This window comes from Trachemys scripta, chromosome 8 (genome assembly GCF_013100865.1).
Source record: "Trachemys scripta elegans isolate TJP31775 chromosome 8, CAS_Tse_1.0, whole genome shotgun sequence".
Taxonomy (NCBI): Eukaryota; Metazoa; Chordata; order Testudines; family Emydidae; genus Trachemys; species Trachemys scripta.
Genome location: NC_048305.1, coordinates 36,276,122 through 36,300,248, shown reverse-complemented (window position 1 = coordinate 36,300,248; position 24,127 = coordinate 36,276,122). Strand labels below are relative to the sequence as shown.

The 24,127-nt window shown below is 54.5% G+C and overlaps 1 protein-coding gene across 2 annotated transcripts in view; it reads right to left on the bottom strand.

Moving 5' to 3' along the window:
* Positions 1 to 19,214, bottom strand: part of SLC4A9 (solute carrier family 4 member 9) — a 53,671-nt gene extending 34,457 nt beyond the window's left edge. The window contains exons 1-11 of one of the 2 annotated variants that reach the window (XM_034779676.1): positions 18,673 to 19,214; positions 15,428 to 15,588; positions 14,749 to 14,898; positions 12,920 to 12,981; positions 11,639 to 11,796; positions 9,485 to 9,572; positions 8,756 to 8,910; positions 7,231 to 7,347; positions 5,903 to 6,077; positions 5,187 to 5,320; positions 1,855 to 2,126 (exon numbers count right to left, since the gene is read on the bottom strand). In XM_034779676.1, the coding sequence (XP_034635567.1) occupies positions 1,855 to 2,126; positions 5,187 to 5,320; positions 5,903 to 6,077; positions 7,231 to 7,347; positions 8,756 to 8,910; positions 9,485 to 9,572; positions 11,639 to 11,796; positions 12,920 to 12,981; positions 14,749 to 14,898; positions 15,428 to 15,588; positions 18,673 to 18,968 (1,768 nt within the window). In that variant the 5' untranslated portion in view covers positions 18,969 to 19,214. Of the gene's footprint in view, positions 1 to 1,854; positions 2,127 to 5,186; positions 5,321 to 5,902; positions 6,078 to 7,230; positions 7,348 to 8,755; positions 8,911 to 9,484; positions 9,573 to 11,638; positions 11,797 to 12,919; positions 12,982 to 14,748; positions 14,899 to 15,427; positions 15,589 to 15,977; positions 16,246 to 18,672 lie in introns of those variants that run through there. The other variant, XM_034779677.1, reaches the window with a different exon arrangement.
* Between the last annotated feature and the right edge of the window lie 4,913 nt (positions 19,215 to 24,127).

Sequence of the window (24,127 nt, the reverse complement as noted above, 5' to 3'; positions counted from 1 at the left end):
CTGCAGGCCAGATTCTGCCCCCCGTTATGTGCTGCCGTACAGACCTACCCTCAGGGACATTTGGGCAGCCCCTTTGCCGCTGCTGGCATTGGGCAGACGTCTGAGAGCCAAAGGTAGCATGGTACTCAGATACCAACCAGCTCTGCGGATGCTGCACCAGTCAGCACACAGCCCAGCTCCCTCCCCTGCAATGGTGCTGGCCCGAAGGGTGAACGAGTAAGAAGTTGTACTGTTTGCCACTGCGTGGGGAAGGCGTGACTGCTATGCCCAGGGAGCAGTTCTGTTCGATCAGAGGGGGCCATCTGGCATTTTCTTCCATTGATATGACTGTTGATTCTCTCCATGCTTTGCTCTCGTCCACCCTTGACTCTTTTGCCCCCATCTCCCTTCACAAGGTCCCAGCCCTCCAAGCATCTCTGGCCGAAATTTCGGAACCAGGCTGACTTCCTCCAATACAGATTTGTTCTCTCCTCCTCCAGTTCTGCCGCCTTCCCAGCCAAATGCCTCCACTTCTCCACCCTGACTGACTCCCACTCCACAATCCCAGCTGCCTTTGACTCCTTCCTCAAACTCTCTCCCCATCCTGCCTCCACTTCTCTCTCTGCACACACTCACTCACTTCTTTAAAGGCTGACACTGACAAAATACCTTCCCCTCCCATCTGTAAGATCTGGCCTTTCCTATCCACCCACACAGCTAAATCTCTCACCCAGGCTCTAATCATCTTGAGTTTTGATTACTGCAACACAGGGGTGATGAAAGCTCCCTAAAAGTGGCCCCTCCCTCCCACACCATCCCTTCCCCTGCCCTCACACTGCCCCTTCTCCTTGAGGTCCCACTCTCACGCCAGCTCTTCCTCCTGAGGCCTTGCCCCCATGCTGCCCATTTCCCCCCCCCCGCCCCGAGTCCCTGCCCCACCCCTTCCCCCAAGGCCCTGCCCCCACTTGTTCCTCTCTGCCCCCTTCCCCCAATCGCTCACCCCTATGGCCGGTAAAAAATGAGGGGGCTTGGCCCCCTCCCCCCCATTCCAGCACCCCTGCTGCAACACCCTTTTCTCTGGCTTTGACTGATGCATCCTTACCCTGCTCCTATTTGTTCAAAGCACTGCTGCAAAGATCATTTTTACTTTGACCATATCACCCTCCAATTTGCATCTCTCTGCTGGCTCCCCTTTCTCCTCCACAGCCAATAGAAGATGCTAATCTTTACTTTTGAGTCCCTTCCTGGCCTATTCCCACATTCCGGCTCATCTCTCATACATCACTGAGATGCTGACCCCCATCTCTGATCGGCCCAGGCTGCCAAGCTTCATTGCTCACTGGTTACATTTTCAAACAAGCCCCTTGGTGCTTTTTCTTCTGCTGCCCCTCATGCTTGGGAGGTGCTCCCCATAAACATCTGCAAAGCCACCTCACTGTCCACCTGCAAATGCCTCTTTACATCTCTCCGTTGCTGTACTGCCTGCACAAGGCTTAACAACAGGAAGTCGGCTGGTGTACAGAGACCACCCAGCCTATCATGCTGACAGTATTGTCTCGTTGTTTCCTTATGCTCCCTGTCAGTCTGAATTCTGCCTGTTGTCTCTTGTCTCAGCCTGTCAGCTCTTTGTGGCAGGGACTGTCTTTTTGTCCTGTGTCTGTACAGCACCTAGCGCCTGGTCTGTGCCTGTGGCTCCTAGGTGCTTCACAATAACACCAGTTCCTTTTCAGAGGGGACAAGCACTGCTGAACTGCTGTTTTCTAAGACCCATTCCAATACACAGAGCTCTGCCCCAGCACTACTGACAGAAACATGCAGCCACCCAGGCAAACGGAGATGCAGGGACCCTCCCAACTGGAGGCAACCCACTCCTACCTGTGCCAGACGAGTTACAGATGCAGCCATAGAGGGTGACGTCATTGATCTTGTAATCCCAGTTGACGGGGAAGCTGTCCGCCAAGCTCAGCATCTTCTTCACGGCGTCATAGATGAATATGAAGCTGATGAGGGCACAGAAGCCTTCCTCGGTGAAGCGGGTAAAATACTGCACCAGGTAACTTGCTTCGGTGGCCACCAAAATCAGTCCGAAAAAGGCCACCCAGAGGCCAATCCAGAAGCGGAACTCCAAGTAATCCAGGCTGTAGTCTCTGGAGAAGGGATGGGCCCAAAGTGTTTCAATGAATCAGTCAAACACAAGACATGATACTTAACTCTAATCGCTAAGGCTATGACTTAGTCACGGGTATTTTTAGTAAAAGTCATGGACAAGTCACGGGCAACATAGAAAAATTCACGGCCCCTGACCTGTCCATGACTTATACTAAAAATACCTGTGATTAAATCTTGGCGGGAGAGGGGGCGCTGGGAGGCATGAGTGGGCTGCTGTGGGGGGGGGAGCGTATGGGGGAGCCGCTGCTGGGGGGACACCCAGGGCCAGCGGCACCAGCTGCTGGGGGCTGTGGACTGTGGATGCTCTGACTAGCTAGCCAGGGACCACTGCCAGGGCCAGCAGACCACAGCTGCTCCGGCCAGGGATTGCAGCTGCTCCACCCAGCCAGCTGCCTGGAGACCACCAGCCGGGGCTGTGGACCGTGGCTGCTCTGGCTGGCCTCCTGGGGACTGCTGCCAGGACCAGTGGAGTGTGGCTGCTCCAGCCACCCCGGGACCACTGCCGGGGGCCACTAGAGCAGCAGCTGGTATGGCTGTCCCCAGGGCCATTCCAGCAGCAGCGCATGTGGCTATCTTGGGGACTACCTGAGCAGCTGGCACCGGAGCCAGCTGCGTGGGCAGCCCTGGGGTCAGCTACACTGGCCCTTGCAGAAGTCACAGAGGCCGTGGAAAGCCATGGAATCCGTGACTTCCACGACCTCCGTGACAGATACAGAGCCCTACTAATCGCTAATAGCAGCATGCTCTGCCTGTCTTTAGTGCCACCTGTCCAATGACCTCAGCGTGCTGGATGGAGCACACAGAATCACAAAAACGCAGGGCTAGAAAGGACCTCGAGAGGTCATCAAGTCCAGCCCCTGTGCTGAGGCGAGACCAAGGAAACCTCGACCAGCCCTCACAGATGTTTGTCCAACCCGCTCTTAAAATCCTTCAGTGATGGGGATTCCACAACCTCACTTGGAAGCCTGTTCCAGAGCTTAACTACCCTTAGAGTTAGAAATTTTTTCCTAGTGTCTAAACTAAATCTGCTTTGCTCCAAATTAAGTCTATTACTTCTTGTCCGACCTTAAGTGGAATGGTGAACAATTGATCACATCCTCTTTAGAACAGCCCTTAACAGATTTGTAGATTGTTATCAGGGCCCCCCCAACATGGGCAGCAGATATAATAAGCCAGGGGAGTCCAGGATCCCCTGGGAATTGGTCCTGCTTTGAGCAGGGGGTTGGACTAGATGACCTCCTGAGGTCCCTTCCAACCCTGATATTCTATGATTCTCCCCTGGTGCTGCAGCGGCCGCTGGACCCCCGGTTGTGGGGTTTTGGGGGGAAGTTTTTGATTTATTATGCCCCATGCAGGTTCTGGGGCAGCTGAGGAGGCAGTATGTGCTATTCAGCTTCTTGGGTTCATCAGTAATCTCTCTGGACTCTAGACTGAGTAGCAAATACCACCTCCTCAGCTGCCCCAGAACCTGCATGGGGCATAGCAAAACCTTCTTCTGGACCAGAGACACTTTTCCCAGGCAGCTTGAGGTCTGGGGAGGGGAGGTGCAGCTCAGCTGCCGCTGGCCTGGGACTCCTCTAGGCAGGTGGGGGTGGGGCCTTGGGGCTTTGGCCAGTTCGGGGCTCCTCCAGCCAAGGGGGGGTGGCACTCAGGGCTCCTTTGGGCGGGGGGGGAGCTCGGGGCTCCTCCAGGTGTGGGCAGGGCCAGCTCCAGGCACCAGCTTCTCAAGCAGGTGCTTGGGGCGGCCGCTACGGAGAGGGGCGGCAGGTCCAGGTATTCGGCGGCAATTCGGCGGACAGTCCCTCACTCCGCCTGGGAGTGAAGGACCTCTCGCCGAATTGCCACAGCAGATCGCGATCACAGCTTTTTTTAGATCGCGATCGCGGCTTTTTTTGTTTTGTTTTGTTTTGGCTGCTTGGGGCGGTCAAAACCCTGGAGCCGGCCCTGCGTGTGGGGAAGCAGGAGGTATGGGGCTCTGGCTGCAGGGGGGGGGCGAGCAGAAAGGGCAGAGCCAGAGCTAGCCTCCCTGAAGGGGGGGCTCCACCCACCGCCCATGCCCCCCAGTCTTCTTTTCTCCAAACTAAACATGCCTAGTTTTTTAACCTTTCCTCACAGGTCAGGCTTTCTAAACCTTTTGCCATTATTGTTGTTCTCCTCTAGAGTCTCTCCAGTTTGTCCCCATCTTCCCCAAGGTATGGCATCCAGAGTTGGCCACTGTACCCCAGCTGAGGCCCCCCGCCCCCCCAGTGCTGAATAGAGTGGGACAATTACCTCCCACGTCTTACATCTGACACTCTGCTAGTACCTCATGACAGCCTGCCAGGCAGCTGAGCATCATTAGCCCCCTTCTACACATTGGGAAACAGGGCCTAGAGAAGCAAACACTAACAGACATGCCCAAGGTGATACTGTGCATTAGTAGCAAGATTGGGAATTGATCCCAGCTCTCCCCACTCCCAGGCTGTGTTTGAGTCCCCAGAGAGATTTCTAATGCCATGGCCATCACACAGAGATATGGAGCACAATTCTGAGGTCAGTGGTGGCTGAGCCAAGCTCAGCACATCTGGGGAATCACCGATGAACTGCTGGCTCCAGCTCTCTGCTCTAGGCCTGGCCGTGAATCCCTGCAGGAATCATTTCCTTTGCGTGATGTTGGAACTGGGCCATGCCGGGGTCTGAGATATGAAGCCCTGAAGCTCTTCACTGAGAGACTGACCCAGTGGCTAAGGCCGGGGGTGAGGGCTGGTCTCGCTGGGAGGCTGAAAACAAGGGGATTCCCTGCAGGGGTGTCAGGGCCGAATGGGGGATTAGCTCTTTTCCAGAGTCACAGCAGAAGCCCTCCCTGTCCCCTAGCACAGCAGTATCCCCAGTGGCCCAACAGATCCCTTAGGAAACCAGCCAGGCTAAGGTGTTAAACACCTGGGATTAGTCAGTATCCAAAGAGCTGCAAGTCTCATTTGAAGTGGTTCAGGAAGCTCACTGGACGCAGTTACCCATTCAGGACAAGGGGGGACACTTTGAGATAGGCCTTTACTCACTTGCTAAAGGAGAAGAGGAGCCGTTCGAAGACTAGGACAGGGCCAGTGCTACTCAGGATGGTGAGCGGCTGGCCAGCAAAGAGGCAGAAGACAGCTCCAGCAATAGCGGTGCCCAGGAAACTCTCCAGCACTCCCTGAAACACAGGGAGAAACCCAGTGAAGCATGAGCAGTTCAGAAAGACACAAGGTTAGGAGTTCTGTGAGAGGAGACAGGTGTAACTTTACTGGGAGTTGCCAGGTGGCGCTGTTACACACAGTGCTAGTTTTGTTTGTCTGAATCAGTGAGCAGCTGGCACCTGTAGAAATGCTTGCTGTCAGGTGTGGTGCAATTCTCTTTAGAGTCTCAGCACCTCTTCAGTAACTTCAGCTCTGCCTAAGGAAATAGGATTGGGTGGTTCCCAGTCCTCTACTCAGACTGGTGGACCACATCTCAAAATAGAGGCACCATCAGGAACTCAAGTGCTCTGAGATCTCCAAATGAAAAGCTCTAGCTAAATGCTATGTATTGGCATTACTGTACCCCAACTGCCCTGTTTCCTCTGCTCTGTTATTAATATGGCAGCTGGCACCTGGTTTACTTATGATTCACTCAGCACTGGACACAGTGCAAGACACAATGTCCATCAGAGCAAGAAAGACAATGATGTTGCTACAGAGGGGATGACACATCACCGTGGCACAGGAAAAGGGGCATCACACCGGAGGCTAGCACAGACCTGCATGTTATCGGTAGCGTCTCCCAACATGCCACCAAAAGTAATTGCATTGGTAACAGTCGCCAGGTAGATATAGAGAATAGCCGAAAAGCACTGGATGTTCAGGGCGTCATAGAAGTCACTCCAGTACCAAGGGGCCTTCCTCCGGATGTCCTTTACCAGCCCTCCAAATAACCTGCAGACCAACATGGAAACAAGGAGATTCACGACAGAGAGCAGGAATCCTCCACACCAATCACTCTATATTGTACGAGCAAGATCCTCTGCTTAGCCAAGGCTGACCTGAGAGAGCTCTGCAGGAAAAATCCTAGAACAGAGCTATTTTCTCTCCGGAAGCAACAGGTTCAAGGAAGCTACCAAACCCCTAGTGGCTGGCCCACTTGAGGGCCTATTTTAAAGCAGACATTGACTCCTTTTGATGTACTGACCAGAGAGAAATGTCAGAGATGGGCTAAGCCTGAGCCCCCCTGAGTCCCAGGGTCAGGTCTGAGTCTGCAGCTGTACCAGGCAGATGTGAACACTGAGTCCCAGCCCCCAACACCCTGGAATCTGGGAGGTTCAGATTCAGATCCATATTTTGAAATGCCAAGTTCTGGACTGTTCAGTTTGCACCAGTTCTGGTGCGCACCAGATCTCAAGGTTGGAGACAGAAATTGGAACCAGGGGTTTGGTTCAGGCCTATCTCTATTGACCAGTGGTCAATATTTACCTTGGGGACTACAAGAAAATCTTGGCAAACCCTGTCAGTGCTATTTCTTTCTTATTTGTAACCGAGTTGCTCTTCGAAACCCCCATCAGAACCAGGTCCCATTGTGCAAGACGCTGTATGAACGTGAGGTTGGTCCCTGCCCTACAGAACTTAGAGGCTCGTTTACTGAAATGAAGTCAGGAGATACCTGGCTCCATATCTTCTGAATATCCCCAGGAACTGAATCCTGGTCTTTTATTTGCCTGTCTGGAGCATCCCCAAGATGAGACATTGGCTAGGAATGTAATCTGGGTCTCTGATGTGCTGCTAGGAGACCCCAGGATCCGGAAAACAAGAGATCAGGGCCAGAAACCCAACTCAGGCATCTCCTGAGGTTCTCCAGAGCCCTCAGTGGCTACCAATCTGGCAGTGAGAAACCAGGTCCAGGAATGAACCTGTGTCTACTGTGTGCCTGCGCAGAGCACTAACTACGGGGCCTCCAGCTCCAAGCCAAACTGAGCCCTGGTGTAAGCGGGCACTAGTCCACTGACTCAGGAGAACTGCACCTACTTATGCCAGGGCTGCCTCTAGCTGGCTTCTTTAAGGCAAATGTCTGTAGCCTCCCCAGGTGGACACTTACCTTCCTGTTCTCTGCAGCTCCTCGCTGACAGGCTGGTGCCCATGGGTATGTCTGTCATCAGCTGCAGACACGTTTCCGTTGCAGTGAGATTTCCATTCCCGGAGGTGCATGGAGATCCTAATACAACAAGAGAAACTCAAGTGGGCGGGTGTCAGCCCAGAACCATCCTCATTAACGAAACCCAACTTAGTTCCTCGGGCAATTTTTGGTATTGAAATCTCAACCCTACTGTTCTCTGGGAGTCTCAGTACAGCTGATGCTGCCCCTTCCATCCCCAGAGGCAGATGCATCTCAGCGGTCCAGATACACTGGAGAGGAAATACACAGAAATGGGAGGTAGAAGCGGGATACTAGTTTTATCATTGAGTGGAGTGAAGGGTCTAGAGGCCAGGTGGTGGCCATGCAGAGCACTTAAGTTTTAAACCATGACTTGAAATAATTTGCAGCGATGCAGAGAGCCTTTCCTGCTAGAACACCCTGCCGCTCCAGCTGAGCAGCGAGAGAATCCTGCAGAGCTTAGCCACGGGGATGGGAGACAGGGATTGAGGGGCAGGGGGCGCCTCAGTTAACTGGGTCCCACCCCATTCAGGGCTGGAAAGATGGTGAACTGACCTCGAATTGACTCCACCTGGGTGACCTGCATTGGTCACCGTGGGAGCTCTCCCTGACACATGAGCCAATGCAGAACATGGTGTGTCAGTGCCATGTGCTGCTAGTGACCTGCCCCACTGGAAGGTGTGTTTCACCTGCACAAGGTGAAGGTTAGCCCCATGAAGAGTGCATTGGAGGAATCACACGTGCAGGCGACACAGGGCAGGCCACTTGTGAGGGCCATAATGTCCTGCCCAACTTTGGATGGGCAAAGGCACTTAGAGTCATTGCTGCTGTCTGAGGCTACCAGAGCATGCCCCAATGGCGAGGACTGCATTGGCAAAGGGTGGACATTCACCCCAACAGATGGTGCAGGCAGAGCCCCTACGTGATGCTCCCTGAGGCTGCCAGACCTCACATCCACTCTCTGGACTGCCCTTCAGTCAGTTTTCTCCTTTGTCAGCCCTGTCACCTTGGATCCCTTGGGGAAGCTAAGGTTACATCTACACTGCACACCACATGCAGCAGCATGTAGGACATGTGTAGCTACACACTGCAGGGAACAGCTCAGCAGCTGGTGCCACTGCCAAAGTCTTTCCCCACTGACTCTCCCTGCTGATGGCTTTTACCCTATGCTAGAGCCTTTCACTGCAGTGGGGAAATGCTCTGACAGCTCCCTGGGGCGCGGAAAGGCTATGGCAGTGGGGAGGCAGCTGCGGGACACTACACTGTCAGTGTGAAGCTCCCGGTCTCTGATTGCTGCCGCTCCTAATGCTCTGCATAGCGTCAGCAGAGCTGGGGCTGAATCTGAATGCCGTGCACCGGGGGAGGGAGGGGGAATTTCAGAGCCAGAGCTCAGCTTTGTGTCTCGGGCCCAGCTCTGCTCTTTAGTAAAAGAGCCCCAGAAAGCTGCTGGGTTCTCCCCCTCTGGTACCTCTTGTGAGAAGAGGGCAGGCACTTTGGCGGAGGGATTCGGATGGTCGGGTCCCATTTGCCTGGAGGCAGCACAGTCAGCTCATCCAGAAACTCATCAATCCCTGCAATGAGGTCTTCTCTGTCCTGAGCGTGACAGGCAACTCGCTGGAAGAGCTGGAGGGAAACGCAGTTACATTATCCAGTGAATCCCTGTGCACGACCACTGGCTGAGATGAACGCTAAATGCTGCATCCTGGCACAGGGAGCTGCTAGGACTGATTACAGGTTTCTGCTAATGCTAGATGGGGTAAGGACCCTTCCCACCCTATGTGCCCTGTGTGCTAAGCCAGCCTCCCTGCACTGGGATTTTCAAATGGGGCTTCCAAAGGAACCTGAGCGAGTTCCAAGCCCAACTCCCATTGCATTTCTCTGGGATTCAGACTCCTAACTCCCTCTGAAAAGTCTCTGAAAAGCACAGCCCTAATATCATCGCCATCTAATCCTTGGGAAGAGCGAAGGAGAACAGTGGGCTGATCCAGTGCTGACCCATTTCTCCATCCTTCCAGCTTGGGATCTACAGAAGAGGATCAGAAGGTTGGCAGTGGGGTGAGAACGAGTTCTCATTGGCTTTGCCTGTGAAGACTGGCCCCCCGGCTTTCCCCAGAGATAGTGCCAACGTCTAATACTGATACTCCATACAGTCACTAGATCTCTCACCCGCAGCACCGTCTCCGACCCATGGGCTCACCTCGTCCGTCAGTACTGTAGCCACAGCCCTTCCAATCTCATGATAGGCTTTCACTTTGGCTCTGGGGCCCAGGAGGATAAAAAGAAACCTAGGGAGAGCACAGAAACAGTGAGAAATGCCCCCACTTCTGGAGTGAGCTCTCCTAGGGCCAGGGCCCAGCGTGTCTGAGGGCCAAGGACACACCACCTCTCTGAATTGGCTGAAAGAGGTCGGTCACCCAGGGACAGAGAGGGGCTGTGGTACAGCTGGTATCGGAAGGCTTGGAGAGATTGGGGTAAACGTGTTGCCCTTTGCCTCAGCCTTACCATGACCTTTCAAACGTGCCCCGCCCCCATCTCAGTCACTTCATGATAAAACTCCTGGTGAAGTTGCCGGCAACAGCTGGCTGTTGACTTCCAGCGCTGCGGGCTTTTGCAAATCACGCTCAGCAAATGTGAGGTAAAGAGGCCCTAGAGTGAGGCACCGAGATTCGACGCTGTTGAGCGTGGTGGGTTTGTCACTAGATCAGTCTCTTCGTCTAGGCGTTTACACTGCACCAGTCTCCATACTGTCTCCGTGCCGAGATCCCCCACCTGGCACATCCTGCAGCCCACATCCCCTTTTAGCAGGCAGGGCCCCTCTGCTGACTGCATGCAGTCAGGCTCTTCATCACAGCAGTTGGGAGGTGGGACAGAGCAAGTGTCTGTCCTGGGAGAGCATGTAGATGGCTGGGAGATCCCAGAATCCAGGCGGCAGGATGGCTTGTCGTGTGCTGGTGCCAAAGCCCCTGCAGTGTGGGGCTCGGCTGTGATAAAGCAGCAGAAATTCTGCTAAATCAGGGTCTACCCATTCCCAGCTCCCGCAGTGCTGCCAGCCGGCTTCCCAGGAGCCCTTTCCATGGTGTCTCCTGCCGCAGCCCAGAGACCAGCTGACAAGTGCAGTCTGAGACGTAGAGTCTTAGACTCATGCTGGGGAACCCCCATCAGAACCCAGCTGATCCACCTCCTTGAGGGCCAGTGCAGGGTTATTCCCCACTGTCTACAGTCCAGGGCTTTGCCCATCAGAGATGAAGACGCCTCCCCGCAGGTCTCCACTAGCCCACTTCCCAAGGACAAGTGGAGAACTGTTCCCTACACTGTGACAAAATGCAGGCTGATAGGAGCTCCCAGCAGTTCTGGGTCAGCGTTGTAGGTGAGGCTCGCAGCTCATCTGAACAGCAAATATCTGATTATCATCGGGAGAGCGTCCCAACCTTGTCCATGTGCTATGGCATTGTCTATGGAGCTCCTGGAGCTTTTGATGCTTAGCAGCCCCACAGTGGACTATGAATGTGTGACACTGACACCAGAGCAGCTGTCCCCAGGCAGATCCTTCATTCGGACTAGCCATTCGCAGTGAGATGGACACAGAATTGGGATGAAGGGGTGTTTGCTTTGCTTTGCTTTTATTTTCTTGGATTAGCAGGGGGCAGGCACTGTGATGGCAGAAATGCCACTAAGCACTTATGCCCAGGTTTCCCTGAGTTAGTCACTTCTCAGGACCAGTGCTTGCAGGGTCCCAGGTAGGGAAACAAGTCAGCACCGAGGAGAACTCTGAGAACCCAACCAATGTATCTCGTACCAAGTTATACCTAACAGATCAGCAGCTGCTGCTCTCTGAGCATCTTTGCAGTGACTGGCTGATAGGCTACAGCTGGTAGTAGCATCTGCAAGGAGCTCTGACCCTGGGAATTTCAGGGGAGGATTGATGCATGGTTTCTGGGGAACTCCTAAGCACTTAGCAGGGGCGGCTCCAGGCACTAGCGCAGCAAGTGCGTGCCTGGGATGGCAAGCCGCAGGGGGCGGCCTGCCGGTCGCTGTGAGGGCGGCAGTCAGGCAGCCTTCGGTGGCACGCCTGCGGGAGGTCCACCGGTCCTGCGGCTTCGGCGACAATTCGGCGGTGGGCACGCCAAAGGCGCGGAACCGGCAGATCACCCGCAGACACGCCGCTTGGGGCGGCAAAAAACATAGAGCCGACCCTGGCACTTAGCTAGCAAAGTCTCATCCCATATCACCAACCCTCAGCCTCACTTCTGTGCTCCCAACCCATGGAAGTGACTATGTGATGCTGGAAGGAATTGATGAGACAGGAAAAGGAAGAAGAAGCTCCAGTGCAGTGATCTCTGGTGATGGTTACCTGCTGGGGAATGCAACCTCCGTCAAGGTCCCGAGTCCCACGGCCTCCTGCAGTCGGATGAAGGCAATAAATGGCTTCTCTAAGAAGTCCACTTCACCCACAAGAATGTTGGACACTTCAGCCTCGGCTGGGATCTTCTTCTGGAATTGGTTTTTTAGCTGAAATGAAACAGAGCCTCAGTCCAGGATGGGCCGAGCACGCATTAGTCCCAGATTGCTATTCAGTGGTCAAGGTCTATTTAAGTGTAACCCCTTTGGGGTTTAGAGAGCATGGCCCTTTAAATCTTTTTCCTAAGGGGGAGGGGGAGAGTAAGAAAAAAGGAGGGAAACTCCAGGGGGCAGCGGAGAGGCGGAGGCAGCCTGCAGGCCGTGGAAAAGTGAAGCAGCAGAGAACCTGCCTGAAGCCTGGGAAGGACAGGGCGGCTGATCAGGAACACCCCAGGACAGGAGGAGCACTGTGCCAGGGAGGAATTGCCCAAGAAGGACAGGCCAGACCTGGACCCAGTATCATTGCTGCCCAGAGCTGCATGGGGCTGTGAGTACTGGGGCTTGTGACTCTGCATTGGGAACAAGGAGGGAGGCTGTAGCTAGTTAAGTGGGGAGGGGATCGCTCTGTGTGGCTTTGCAGAGAGCGGCAGAAGAGGGCACCGGAGGGGTTTGTTGGGGGAAAGTTCACTGGCGCCGAAGACGACCAGGAGCACCCAAGACTCACCACTGGACTGGAACTTTGCTCAGGACTCCTGAACTCTGTGTGCAGACACATTGCTCAGTGTCTGCCCTTCCAGACTGTGCTACCACTGGGCCTTTGGGGCCTTGGCTTGGATGCAGCCCTGTCTTACTGCTCCCCCTATATTTCCCCTTGTTGTTTTTCTTCTCTCATCCCTCTGTAAATAAATATTTCCCTTGTTATATCCACTGTACTTTTTCCTGTGGGTGTGTGTGTTCCCCTGGGGTGGAAGGGATTTCTCCTGCTGCATTCCTGTGCACGCCTTCTCTTGGCCAGAGCTGCCTGCAGAGCAGACACCATCTTGGCCACGAGGGCGCTAAAGTTACATAAGGACATTCAGTGCTGGTAGAAGGTGTCTGACTGAGTCCTGAAGGCTGAACTATTTCAGGGGAGAAGGGAAGCATGATGCATCCAAACCACAACTCCTCTGAGGCCCTGTGGCATCACCTCCAAAGCAACATATTTCAGCTTGCAGTTTTTCACCAAAAAGTCATAATTTTCCATCCAGCTCTACTAACGACCCTGTGTTCTCTGCCCAGAGCTGGCCTGCCATACCTGCTCCTTGAGGGGTGCTTCTGAAATCTCAGCTCCTGGATCCGACTGGTTACGAGCTTTGTCTGCAATGCAAAGAGAGAGACACTAAAATCAGGAGCTGCGGAGGGACGTATAATGCTGCTTTGCATGGCTTTAACGTCAAAGCCAGCGTGCACCCATTGGTTAGAACTGCTCCCATAAGTGCTCTCTAGCAGGAGGAAATCCACAGACATTGACATTTACTTTTCAATCAGCAAGTGCACTTATTGCTCGTAGAGATGAAGAAGTAACAGCGCCTGCTTCGTTCAGGCACTGGCCAGGAAGTGGTGGGTAACGGAGCCTTTTGTGGATTTGCCAGTGGACCTGAATCCTGACCTGTTGTACTCCCCGGAACTGCTGACCTGGCCCCCCCAATTCAGCTCTGCTTTTGCACCTCACCCCCTGCTATTCTATTCCTAGAAACCCCACTCTGCTCCACAGTACCCCAACCCCTTATGCTAGTTCTGGGCCCCTACCAGGCTCTGCTAATGCACCTCCCCGCCTGCTATTCCAGGCCTAGAAACATCACCTAGCTCTGCATCCCCTCCCTGGCTTTTCCACCAGGGGCCCTTCCTTGGCTCTGCAAATGCCTTGGCCTGACCTTCAGCCTCCCGTGCTCTTCCAGGCCTGAGCCTCCCAAAGAGAAGGCTGCCAGCCAGGGGCGGCTCTAGCTTTTTTGCCGCCCCAAGCACGGCAGGCAGGCTGCCTTTGGTGGCATGCCTGTGGGAGGTCTCCGGTCCCGCGGATTCAGCGGCATGCCTGCGGGAGGTCTGCCGGTCCTGTGGCTTCGGCGTACTTGCCGCCAAATTGCTGCCAAATCCGCGGGACCGGCGGACCTCCCGCAGGCAAGCTTGGAGTGCTGGTGCCTGGAGCTGCCGCTGCTGCCAGCCGGGCACTCTGGCTTGTGCTAGGTTGTGCTGTGGATCTGGGACATCCTCAGACAGCCTTGAACAAGACCCTGGGAGTCGCTGTTTGGGGGCCTGTCCTCAGGCAGAGAGGTGCTCCCTGCATCTCTCCTCGTCCCTCTTCAGAAGATTCATGCTAGACGATATTAACCCAGGTGTTTTACAAGCCCAGGGTCCTGTCCGATTGCAGCCTGGAGCTAGGGACCGCGTGATCTAGCTACACAGGGAAAAGGGAAAGTGAGGGTAGGGTGACCAGACGTCCCGATTTTATCAGGACTGTCCCAATATTTACTTGTTTGTCCTGCGTCCTGACCGATGTTCGGTCGGGACACGAATTGTCCCAATATTTTGCCCCCCGGCGCACAGGTGGAGGGGGCTCGTGCCCCCCCCGCCCCAACTCTGCCCCGGCACTGTTCCGCCTCCGCCTCCTCCCTCCCCCATTGGATCCCTCCCCACATTCCTGCCCTTGCCCCGCCCCCAGGCCCGCTCCCTCGCTGCCCCATTGGATCCCTCCCCAAATCCCTGTCCTGGCCCCGCCTCTTCCCCAAGCACGCGGCATTCCTCCTCCTCACCCCTCCCTCCCAGGCTTGCGCTAATCAGCTGTATGGGGGTGCAAGCGCTGGAGGGATGGGGGAGAAGCAGGACGTGGCACCCAGCTCAGGGGAGGTGGTGGGGGCGGGTGGGGCGTGGAGCTGCCGGTGGGTGCTCAGCCCCCACCAATTTTTCCTATGCTCCGGCGACTCTTTTTTTTTTTTGCTTTTTGCTTTTTCCTCCGCTGCCAACTCTTGGTTTTGTTTTTTTTCTCCGCCGCCACCCCCACCCCCATCCCTACCTCCCCGCATCCCGATATTTCACATCTCTCATCTGGTCACCCTAAGTGAGGGTGATAGCCCAGACAACACTCACCCCTGCAGCAGGCTGAACCGAGCTCAGCCACTCTCCTCAGCTGGGACTTGGTGGTGTGGTGCTGGGGGGTGCGGAGCAGCACAGACATGAGCTTCTTTCTCACCTCCGGCCTCAGGTTATGAGCATCGATCTGCGTGGCAATCACCTTCTCTTGAACACAAAATGAAAGCATCAAAGCATTGCTAGCTTCAGCCACACGCAGGCTGCGTCTACACTCTGGAGCCTGGACTAGCACAGCGATGTCACCGGCACAGCCCCGGAGCACAGGCGCAGCCCATGCTGACAGAAGGGGTTTTCCGTCGGTGCCGAGACGTCATCGCCTTGAAGCACAGTAGCTACGTCGCAGGAAGCAGGCTTTCATCGCCATAGCGGGGTCTGCACTGGGGGCTAGGTGAGCACAACAGTGTCAGGCAGCTCCCCCTCTGAACAATAATCCTCAATGCTTGGCCTGGCCTGTCTACTGAAATGGAAAACTCTTTGGAGCAGGGCCTGTTCCTTACAATGTGCAATGGGGCTTGGATCTCCGGTGCTGCTGCAGTGCAAATCCAAATAAAGCCCACCAGGGATGCACCTTGCTAGCAGGTGTCAGTGCTTTCATTAAAGGTGCTCCCAGGAGCCCGACCTGTGGCCAGGGAAGGGTGTGGCCCAGGGAGGCGACCTTCCCACATTATCCACCTACCCACTATTTGCTTCAAACTGTGAGCATCTAAATCCAGCAGGACCGTCCCTTTCTTGATGCATGTCCTTAACTCAAATAGACTGTGTAAGGAAAGGGCTGTGATGTGGGGTTTGCTCCATCGCTCTCCTCCATCTTCCACCTTCTCCTCAAATTTAATCCACCTGTGAAAAGAGAAAGCCAGAAGGCCGTCAGTGGAGCTCGAAGGGTTGAGCCAGATGCATCTGCACACGAGCACAGCAGGATTCCCAGAGCGGGAGTGCGTGGCTCTGTCGGGGTAGGGTGCAGGAAGAAGATGAGCTGTCAGCTACGGGGTCCCATTCACACAACTCACACGTGGGAAATGACCAAAGAGATTATTCTGCAGGACCAATTGAAGCAGCAATCAGAGCCCCGAGAGGCCAGCACGGAGGGGCAGGGCACCAAGTCATCAGAGGCTGAGTCACACACAGGTCTTTCTTGGGGGCGGGATGGCTCGGGGGTCGATAATGGCAGAGCCTCAGGAGGGAAGCCAAGGACTGGCTGGGCCATGGGCACTGAACTAGCCTCATACCAAAAGGGAAGTGCCTCCAGATCAGAGCAGAGATGCTGCTTGTACTATGGACAGAGCAGAGCTGGCTCCAGGGCTGTTAGCCAGGCACCTCTCCACAGCGCTGAACTTAGCTTTTCTCTTGTAAACACAGGTATTATCTGTCCCTTCTTCAGCAGGACAGGACGGCACAGTGCCCTCTAAGTGCCCTTTGGGGGAGTCCCAGCATGCCTGCTGGGAACGCCACGCAATGCCCACGCATGCTGCCAGATTCCAAACATTCAAACTCCGACAGCACACAGAGGCTTCCTTTATTAAGGCCAATCTGGAAAGCTGCTCTGACAAATGCCGGCTTAGGCTGCAAAATGAGTACAGCGTGACAGTGATCTGCAGAGGGAACAGTGCCAAGTCATTCCCCTGAAGTCACAGGCCCTGACCTCCCTGGCTAATGCACAGTGCAGGGGGCCCTAGAGACGGTGTATCCAGCAGAGGAAAGCCCCGAGCTGTTCTGAGAGCCTGGCCCAGCCCGGGACTCAGGTATAAGGTCAACTTCTCCAGATGAGTGTGGCAGTATCAGCCAGGCTTTGGGGATCCTCTCGTTGGTTTTTGAATGTAGAAAAATCTGCAGCCCCATAACCTCTGGAGCCTGTGTTCCAGGCTGAGGAGGATCAGTCCAGCAGCAGCAGTTTTGTACCCTCAGGAAAGAGACCCCCCCACACTTGGGGCATTGGTCCAAGTTTACCAGACTAAGGCCCAGATTCAGAGATGAGTCTCCGATGGGGCAACGTACCCCTTCCCCCACCCCCTCAATAAGTACATGACTCCAGTTCAGCCTCCTTCAGACATCCCCCAGATACTCACAGATCCCCTCTGAACTTGGCCCCTGGAAGTTAAGGGATCCATGCTGGTGACAATCCAGGAGTTCAGTTATCTCTGCACTGATGACTTGCAGATCTGTCCCTCCGCCATTAAACTGTCTCCTTCCCTCCACCCACCTCAGCCTGTGGCTCTGACATCTCCTCCTGGATGTCTGGTCATCACCTGAACTGAGCTCCTTCCCTTCCCTCCCCTCCCAAACACACTCCTTCCCTGTCCCTGCCAGTCTCACCCCCCCACGTCTCCCAGTCACTCCGGCCCACAATCTCAGGGCTATTTGCGACTCCTTCCTTTCCTTGCCCCACTCATCAGGGCCATTTCCAAATCCTGCCGCTTCTTCCTCCTCAGCATCAAAGCCAGATCTCTCCTTCCCATCCTCACTGCAGCATCCTTCGGGCTGGTCTCCCACTCATCACCCCTTTCAATCCGCACAACATGCTGACACTAAACTCCTCTTCCTGGCCTGTCAGTCTGATGGCGTAACTGCCCTTTTCAGGAACTGTCTTAGCACCTGACCGTTGCATTGTTTCCAGCGAGGGATGACAGACACGGGCATGTACCAGTGACAGCCTAGTTGGTAGTAAAGCGTCTGTCAGACCCATTTGTTTAAATGAGCCATCTCCCCCTAACAACAGCAAAAAAAGGAAATGTGCCCTTTGCAGCTCATTATATGTCCCCCGTGCGTTTTGTTCTGCAGAATATTTTACTTTTTCCTTGGCTACCGCCGCCCCTGAACAATAGCTGATCGCACCACCCTCAGTGTTATTCACCCACTTGGCATTTTTTGCGTCACCACAAAAACACTCATGCCAGTGGGCTTCAGGCTTAGCTTGCATGTGACACACCAGCATGATTCCATCAGTGGCTTTTCGAAACTGGGACCCAGAGAATGACCCAAACCACACAGACAAAGGTTGCTCAATGGATTTGAAAGGCAACAAATATAAAGTGAAGGCAGAAAGGGAAAGAGAAGGCAATACATTGCTCGACAATGTACAAACTCCGGAATTGCTGCCTCTCAACAGGGCTGGGGCAAGTGGCCTTTTCAGTTTCAAATAAGTTGAGTCATTTGAAACTGTGTTGGTGGAGGCCCTGTGAGGAACAACCTGCATATTGGTCCTCAGACGACGGACTAGATGGAATCTAACATCTCTGATTTCAAGCTAGGATACCCAGGAGTAATCCTCATGTGTCAGGGTGGAAGCATATTTCCAGCTGGGGCCAGGAAGAATTCTCCCCTCCCTGCAGTGAGATAGTATTTCGCCACTAGGAGCATCATGGCTATTTTAGATCTTTTTCTGTAACCCCCTGCATTGATCTCCATGAGCAGCAGCAGACTAGACTTCCTGGGGCATTGCTCTGCTCTGCTTTGGCAAGCCGTATGTTCCTATATTGGACTGGTGGTCTGCAAAGTGCTGGCCTGTCCCCAGCCCACGAAGGACACACGCCCACAGCCAGAGTCTCTTTCCAGGCAGCTTTATTTCCCAACATAGGCAAAGCACCAACATGGTTCCTCAGCCCGCCCTGGGCTACAGCTCCCTTCACCTCTCTCAGTCCCTCCTGCTCCAGGGCCTCCTGCAGGCCTCTTTCTTGCTCTTTTCCCTAAGCACTGCCTCCCTTTCTACAGCAGGTTTCCAATGCCTCCCCTCCCACCAAAGACCTTCCTCCTCCTCCTGCTGCTGCTGCCTTCCTCCCGGACAGCCTGGGGCTGCCACTCTCCCTCAGCCACCCATGATTAATGGACAGGGCAGGTTGGCCTCGTCCCCTTAAAGGGGCAGACCACCCCGTTACATGGTCTCCAATGCGCCTCTCTCTGGGCTAGCTCTTGCACCAGAGTGCTTACCTGGCTGTCTGCTTCCACTGCAGGCCGTCAGGGGTGCTGAACAGCTCATTGAGCTGTATGAACAGCACCGGGCAGCTTGCTTCCTTTCCCTCCTCCTTCTGCAGCAGGAAGCCAACTCGCCCAGCAGCTGAGGAGACGCTGGAGGTGAAGATGCTTCGGCCAACTGCCTGGCAGATAACCACGGAGTTTCTGCTCTGGGGCCCATCTGGGCCTGCCGGGTTGGTGCTGCTCTGAGCCTCCGGAACAGCATCTGCCTCCACGTAAGCGAGAACATCCTCATTCACCTGCACTTTCATTGTGTCAGGTTCCTGCTGCCTCAAATGCCGCTGGCCGTCCCTGGACAACTCCCTTGCCAGCGCCCTGGGTTCCCTCCAAGCCCCAGGCTGAGCCGTAACTCAGGCGATTCTAGGCATTTTGCCTTTATAAAAGCCCTGAGCCTGTTTAGGCCGGACACAGCCCAACACCTGGGAGCCCAGCCCCAAACAGTTTTATCAAAATAAGGAGGCCAGTTTTGCAAGCACCAGCCCCAGCTTGCTCCTGCCGCCCCATGCTGCCTGCAAAACACTTGTTTACCATCGTACCGTATTGGAAACATCAGCCTGCTCCGGACGTGCTGCAGTCTGAGCTGCGGGGGTCAGGGCGTCGACAGCCTGACACGGGGGAGAGGTTAGGACCCTGAAGGAGTTAGGCTCAGCAGAGGTCTCCAATTACCCAGAACCCCCTGAACCAAACCCTGTTGGGAATGAAACTCCTAACATAGCCCTCTCCCCAACTTATTTTGTCTCCCTTCTCTTACCTCTACCCTTCCTTCTTTCCTTCCTTCCAGTCCCTTCGCTAGTCCGCATCACCTACTAGGTGCAGGGCTGGCACTCTCTGCAGTCAGGGCTGGCACTCCCTGAGCGGCTAGCCCCCGGCTGGAGGAGAGGTCACAGCAGAGGACAGGCAGCCTGCCGCAGCCCCAGTATCGGGGACCTGTTTGAAATCCATTTCCGGCCACCCTGTGGAGCCCAAACTATGACCTATGGGCAGTAATGCCACCCGCTTTTGGCCCTTAGTGCTGAGAACCTGGCCAGTGCCTGGCTCTCTGCTGGCATTGCTGTTCATTTGTCTATTGTCCTCTAATGTTCGGTGACCGCGGCAGGGAGCTCACCATCCAAAACCCATCACCAGCGTCACACACTGGAGACACAGGCACTAAGCGGCAGCTTTACCGTCTCCTCCCTCTTCCTATGCTCCCCAGTCAATACACATAGACCCTGCCTTTGTGACCCCCCCCCCCCCCCGCAGCTGGCTTTTTAACCCCCACGGGAGAGGCCAAAGCACAGCTCCCCACAGAGGTCACCCTGCTCTGCCCCCCATCTTCAGACTCAGTCAGAGGCCATAGAGCAGTTAGGGCGATTCCCTTCTCGGACAGAACAGGAGTACTTGTGGCACCTTAGAGACTAACAAATTTATTAGAGCATAAGCTTTCGTGAGCTACAGTCCACTTCTAAGCCGAGTTCCTGCCTCCACCCTGATCCCTTTGCCTGTCTGCTGCAGTGCTGTCCACCCCACCACCCTTCAGCTGGGTTGGGGGGTCAGACTGTAAACTCGTCAGGGCAAGGACTGTGCTGACTGCTGTGTTTGCAAGGTGCTTAGATCTGGGGGCCACTACAGCAGACCTAATAATAATGATACTTAGCGTTCAGGTGAACTGGAGAACAGTGAAGCCGGCAGAGACAGACAGATCCTGGCCCCTGGGCTGGCTGCTAGGTGCCACTCTGGAGACAGCTCTAAGGATTCCTCTGGTCTGGGAAGCTCTGTGGGTAGCGCAGGGCTGCTGTACTGGATCCTGTACTACGTCCCTCATGGCCCATGGCATGTCTGCAGGGGCATGTCTAGGGGGAAGGAGTCAGGGGCCGGTGCTCTAGCAATGCCTGGCTGCTGGAATGGCTCTTAGCAGCCCTGGGCAGCTGGTGCAAAGTTGAATGACCCAGAGGCTGCTCTGTGTTTATGCTTGGAGCTGGGCAGAGAGCCCCACCTTGTAAAACAGCACCAAGTGCTGCTCGGGCCCACCCTAGGAGCTGGGCTATCAGATGGGATGTGCAGAGCGTATTCAGAGCGGCTTTCCGAGGGAACGGGGTGCTGGGAGAATTTCACAATCGAAACAATGACCTCAACCAGCTTTGGGCAGGAACATGCTGGGGCCAGTGCAACCTCTGTATTAATGTTACACCGCGGGGCTGAGCTTTAGACACGTAGCATCCCACATATGCCTGGCTTTACCTCTGGGATGTTCAGTTATGAAGGGATCTGTGAAGCTACCTGGCTGTGTAGGTGCCTATATGTACATGGACCCCTCTTCCCACCCCCACCACATTTGTGCCCCCACCTGTGGTCAATACGCCTGCAAACAGGCCCAGATCATGGCCCTCACTATGCAATCAGGCACCAAAGGTTTGGCCCATAGAGCTAAATACTTTGGGCAAGACGTAGGCTAACATCAGGCAAAGACATACAACACCTCCATAAAGTCTGCTGAGCGCTCACCGCTCCCAAGCTGGCAGTGGGAGATGCAAAGTGCTCAGCATCTCTGAGAGCCAGACCCCATATTTCAGAACCTCCCTGGGGATTTAGGTGCTCAGCTTTAAGCCCCCACTAAGGAAAAGCTTGGCCAAGATCTTTAGGGCCCCTACTGACAAACATACAAGGATCATGGTGGGATACTGCACAGATCAACGACCCCAGGCTTAATGCAAGGCATGTACAAATTGCAATGTGCTCCCAGCAAGGTGAGGAAACGAGCCTTGCACTTGGTCCTGGGGGACTAAGTTACATTTCCCCCTGTCCTGGTCACTGAGCAGCAGGTAAACACTTGCTTTGGGCTCCCTATTGCAGCAGGACTCCTGCCAGCCCGAGAGCTTTAGTCATCACCAACCCACTGTCCCCGCTCCTGGTTGTGTGTAAACACTGGGTAGCTGCCACTTCCTTGTTTGTGGAAACAAGCCTGAGAGACGTGGCTGCTCCCCACTTAGTCTGTGGCACGTGAGGCTGAAATCCTCAAGGAGACCTGGCGAAATGGGGCAGCTTCTGCTCCCAGGAAACATGCCCCCTTAAGTGTGTTTTGAGTTAACACCTATTTGATCAATACCAGAAGGCAACCCTTTCCCACCTCTCCCTGCCAATGCCCCATCTTCCGCATTCTTACCCTTCACAGCCACCAATCGGCGATCCCTTCTCCATTGGCCTGGAACACTGTGGACAATCCACAGATCCCGTTTCTAGGTGCCCATATTACAACCACCACCATCACAACTGGCACCGACTGGCCTCCTTGTTGAGCTGAGACGCCAGAGCAGGTCACAAACAATGAAAGACCCTCTCATCCCTAGTGTTGGTCCAGCCAGATCAAGAAGCTGCTCTACAGCCAGGGCATGTGGAGAAAGCTGCAGCTGCCACTGCCCATGTTGGCCCTGCCTCTGCCCATGTTGGCCCAGCCCCATCCATTCATCAGGGCTGTTGATCCAAGACACCGCAGCAGCAGTAAACTCACATGAATATCTGCACAGAGACCCCAGAGCTCAGGTATGGATCAGGTCTGTCCCATGTCTATGGGCTGTCCATGAGAAATGCAGAACATCATGCATCTTGCAGGGCCTATGACCCCCAGCTAGCGAGGTCACTCTCTCCTGGCTCTCGGGATTGCCCTGCCTGTGCTCTTTGATGTCATGGAGTCATAGGCCAGAAGGGACCCCCAGATTTCCCCTGTAAAACCTCCTTTCTCCCCCGACAGAGGGAAACTGAATGAGCGAGAAAGGGAAAGAGAGAGAGGAGACGGGGAAAGTCCTCAGGGCTTTCTCTGCCTGCTGGGTCCCTACCACCCTGGCGGTCCCTGGCAGCTGGAGCTCCACTTGACCAAGTTATCAGCCAGGCTGGAGGCACCCTGCCAAGCTGCATTGTCATTCATCAGCTTGCCAGCGGCTCCCCCGTGGCAGAAATGCCAAGAGCTGCAGGCTCCCACACCGGCCGGGCTCCTGGGTGCAGGGAAGCAGCAGCCCACACAGTCGTACTGGCTGGAGCTGGCGTGAATGTTACATGCAGGCTCATGTGTCACCCGGGGGGGGGGGGGGGGGAGAATGTGGAGAGGCCCTGGCTCTCCAGGGCCAGCAGGAACAGTCTCTACCGTGGTAGCTGTGCATAGCACAACACTGGCGCTCAGGAGACCAGGCTGGCTTTAGGAGGAGATGGCCGTGTTGTTACAACACACTCACTCACTCAGACATAACAAGCTTCCCTGAGCATTTTGCTACAATTTTCTCCAAGATAACAAGCTACCTCCTTGTATACAGTGCAAATACTGCAACACGCCCCCAGCACATGAGCAAACACGGGCTGTTTGTACTGTAACCAGCCAGTCTAAATGGGCAGGGTGCAGCCAGTGGCCTGGAAGATCATGTGGGGTGTCATGTTTCATTTGGAGAACAAGGGGTGGGGGTATAGGATACTGTAACTCCAGAGCAGCAGCATTGCTATATCAGCATCTCTTTGCAAAGCCCAAAACTTTGCTTGAAAGAAATCTGGGGGACATGAAAGCTGTCACTCAGCTAGGAAGAAGCAGGGAGACGAGGCCAGGGCTGTGCGAGCGCCTGTCCCAGTGTAAAGCACTGGTTCCCTGGTTCTCCCACTTGTGGGAAGGGACTAGAGCAAATTTCTAATCCTCACAATGAGCCGTTCATTCAGTACAAGGGCGAGAGATCCCAGGTTAAGGGATCAGCACATTGCTCAGCAATTGGGCAGCTGCAAAATAATCAAAAGCAAGTTCCCAGGGGAAGTCTCATTAGAGCGACTTCCCATCTCACCCATCCATGCACCTCCCAGGCCAGGCAGGCTTGCTGCCTACACTCAATCTGTTCTTCTAGCTTTTGGCCAACGAAGGGCATGTCTGCTCTGGAACTGGATGGTCAGTAGTCTAGACGAGGGTGAACATGGTAAATGGAGTTTAATCACTTCTCCCTAGGAGACTACAGAATTTACCCACTTTTTACCACTGCATCTGTACACAGGTGTAGTGTCCAGGTTGGGCAGACATGCTGCACTAGCTCTGAGTGTTGGCCAAATAGGGCCCGTTTCCCCCCGGAGCTTACCTAATTACACCAAGGAGGCACGGAGAGACAAGAAGACGGGTACCAGGTCCTTTATTTGTCAGTCAGCTGAGAGGGTGCTCCTCGACTCATGCCAGAAGAGACACACCTTACATGGCCGAACAGGCCCTTTTTATAACCAGTAACAAACAACTCAGTTCTCATCCTTTTTACGTCATTATGCTGACCGATAGATAACAGGTTACACAGAATACATGTATTATTTTGGGGAGGGGGGATACAAGAGACATCTGTTGCGGATACATTTATCATTTTGAAGGGAGAACAAGGTACATCCCTTGACCCTTTGCACTAAATACCTTGGGGATATATGG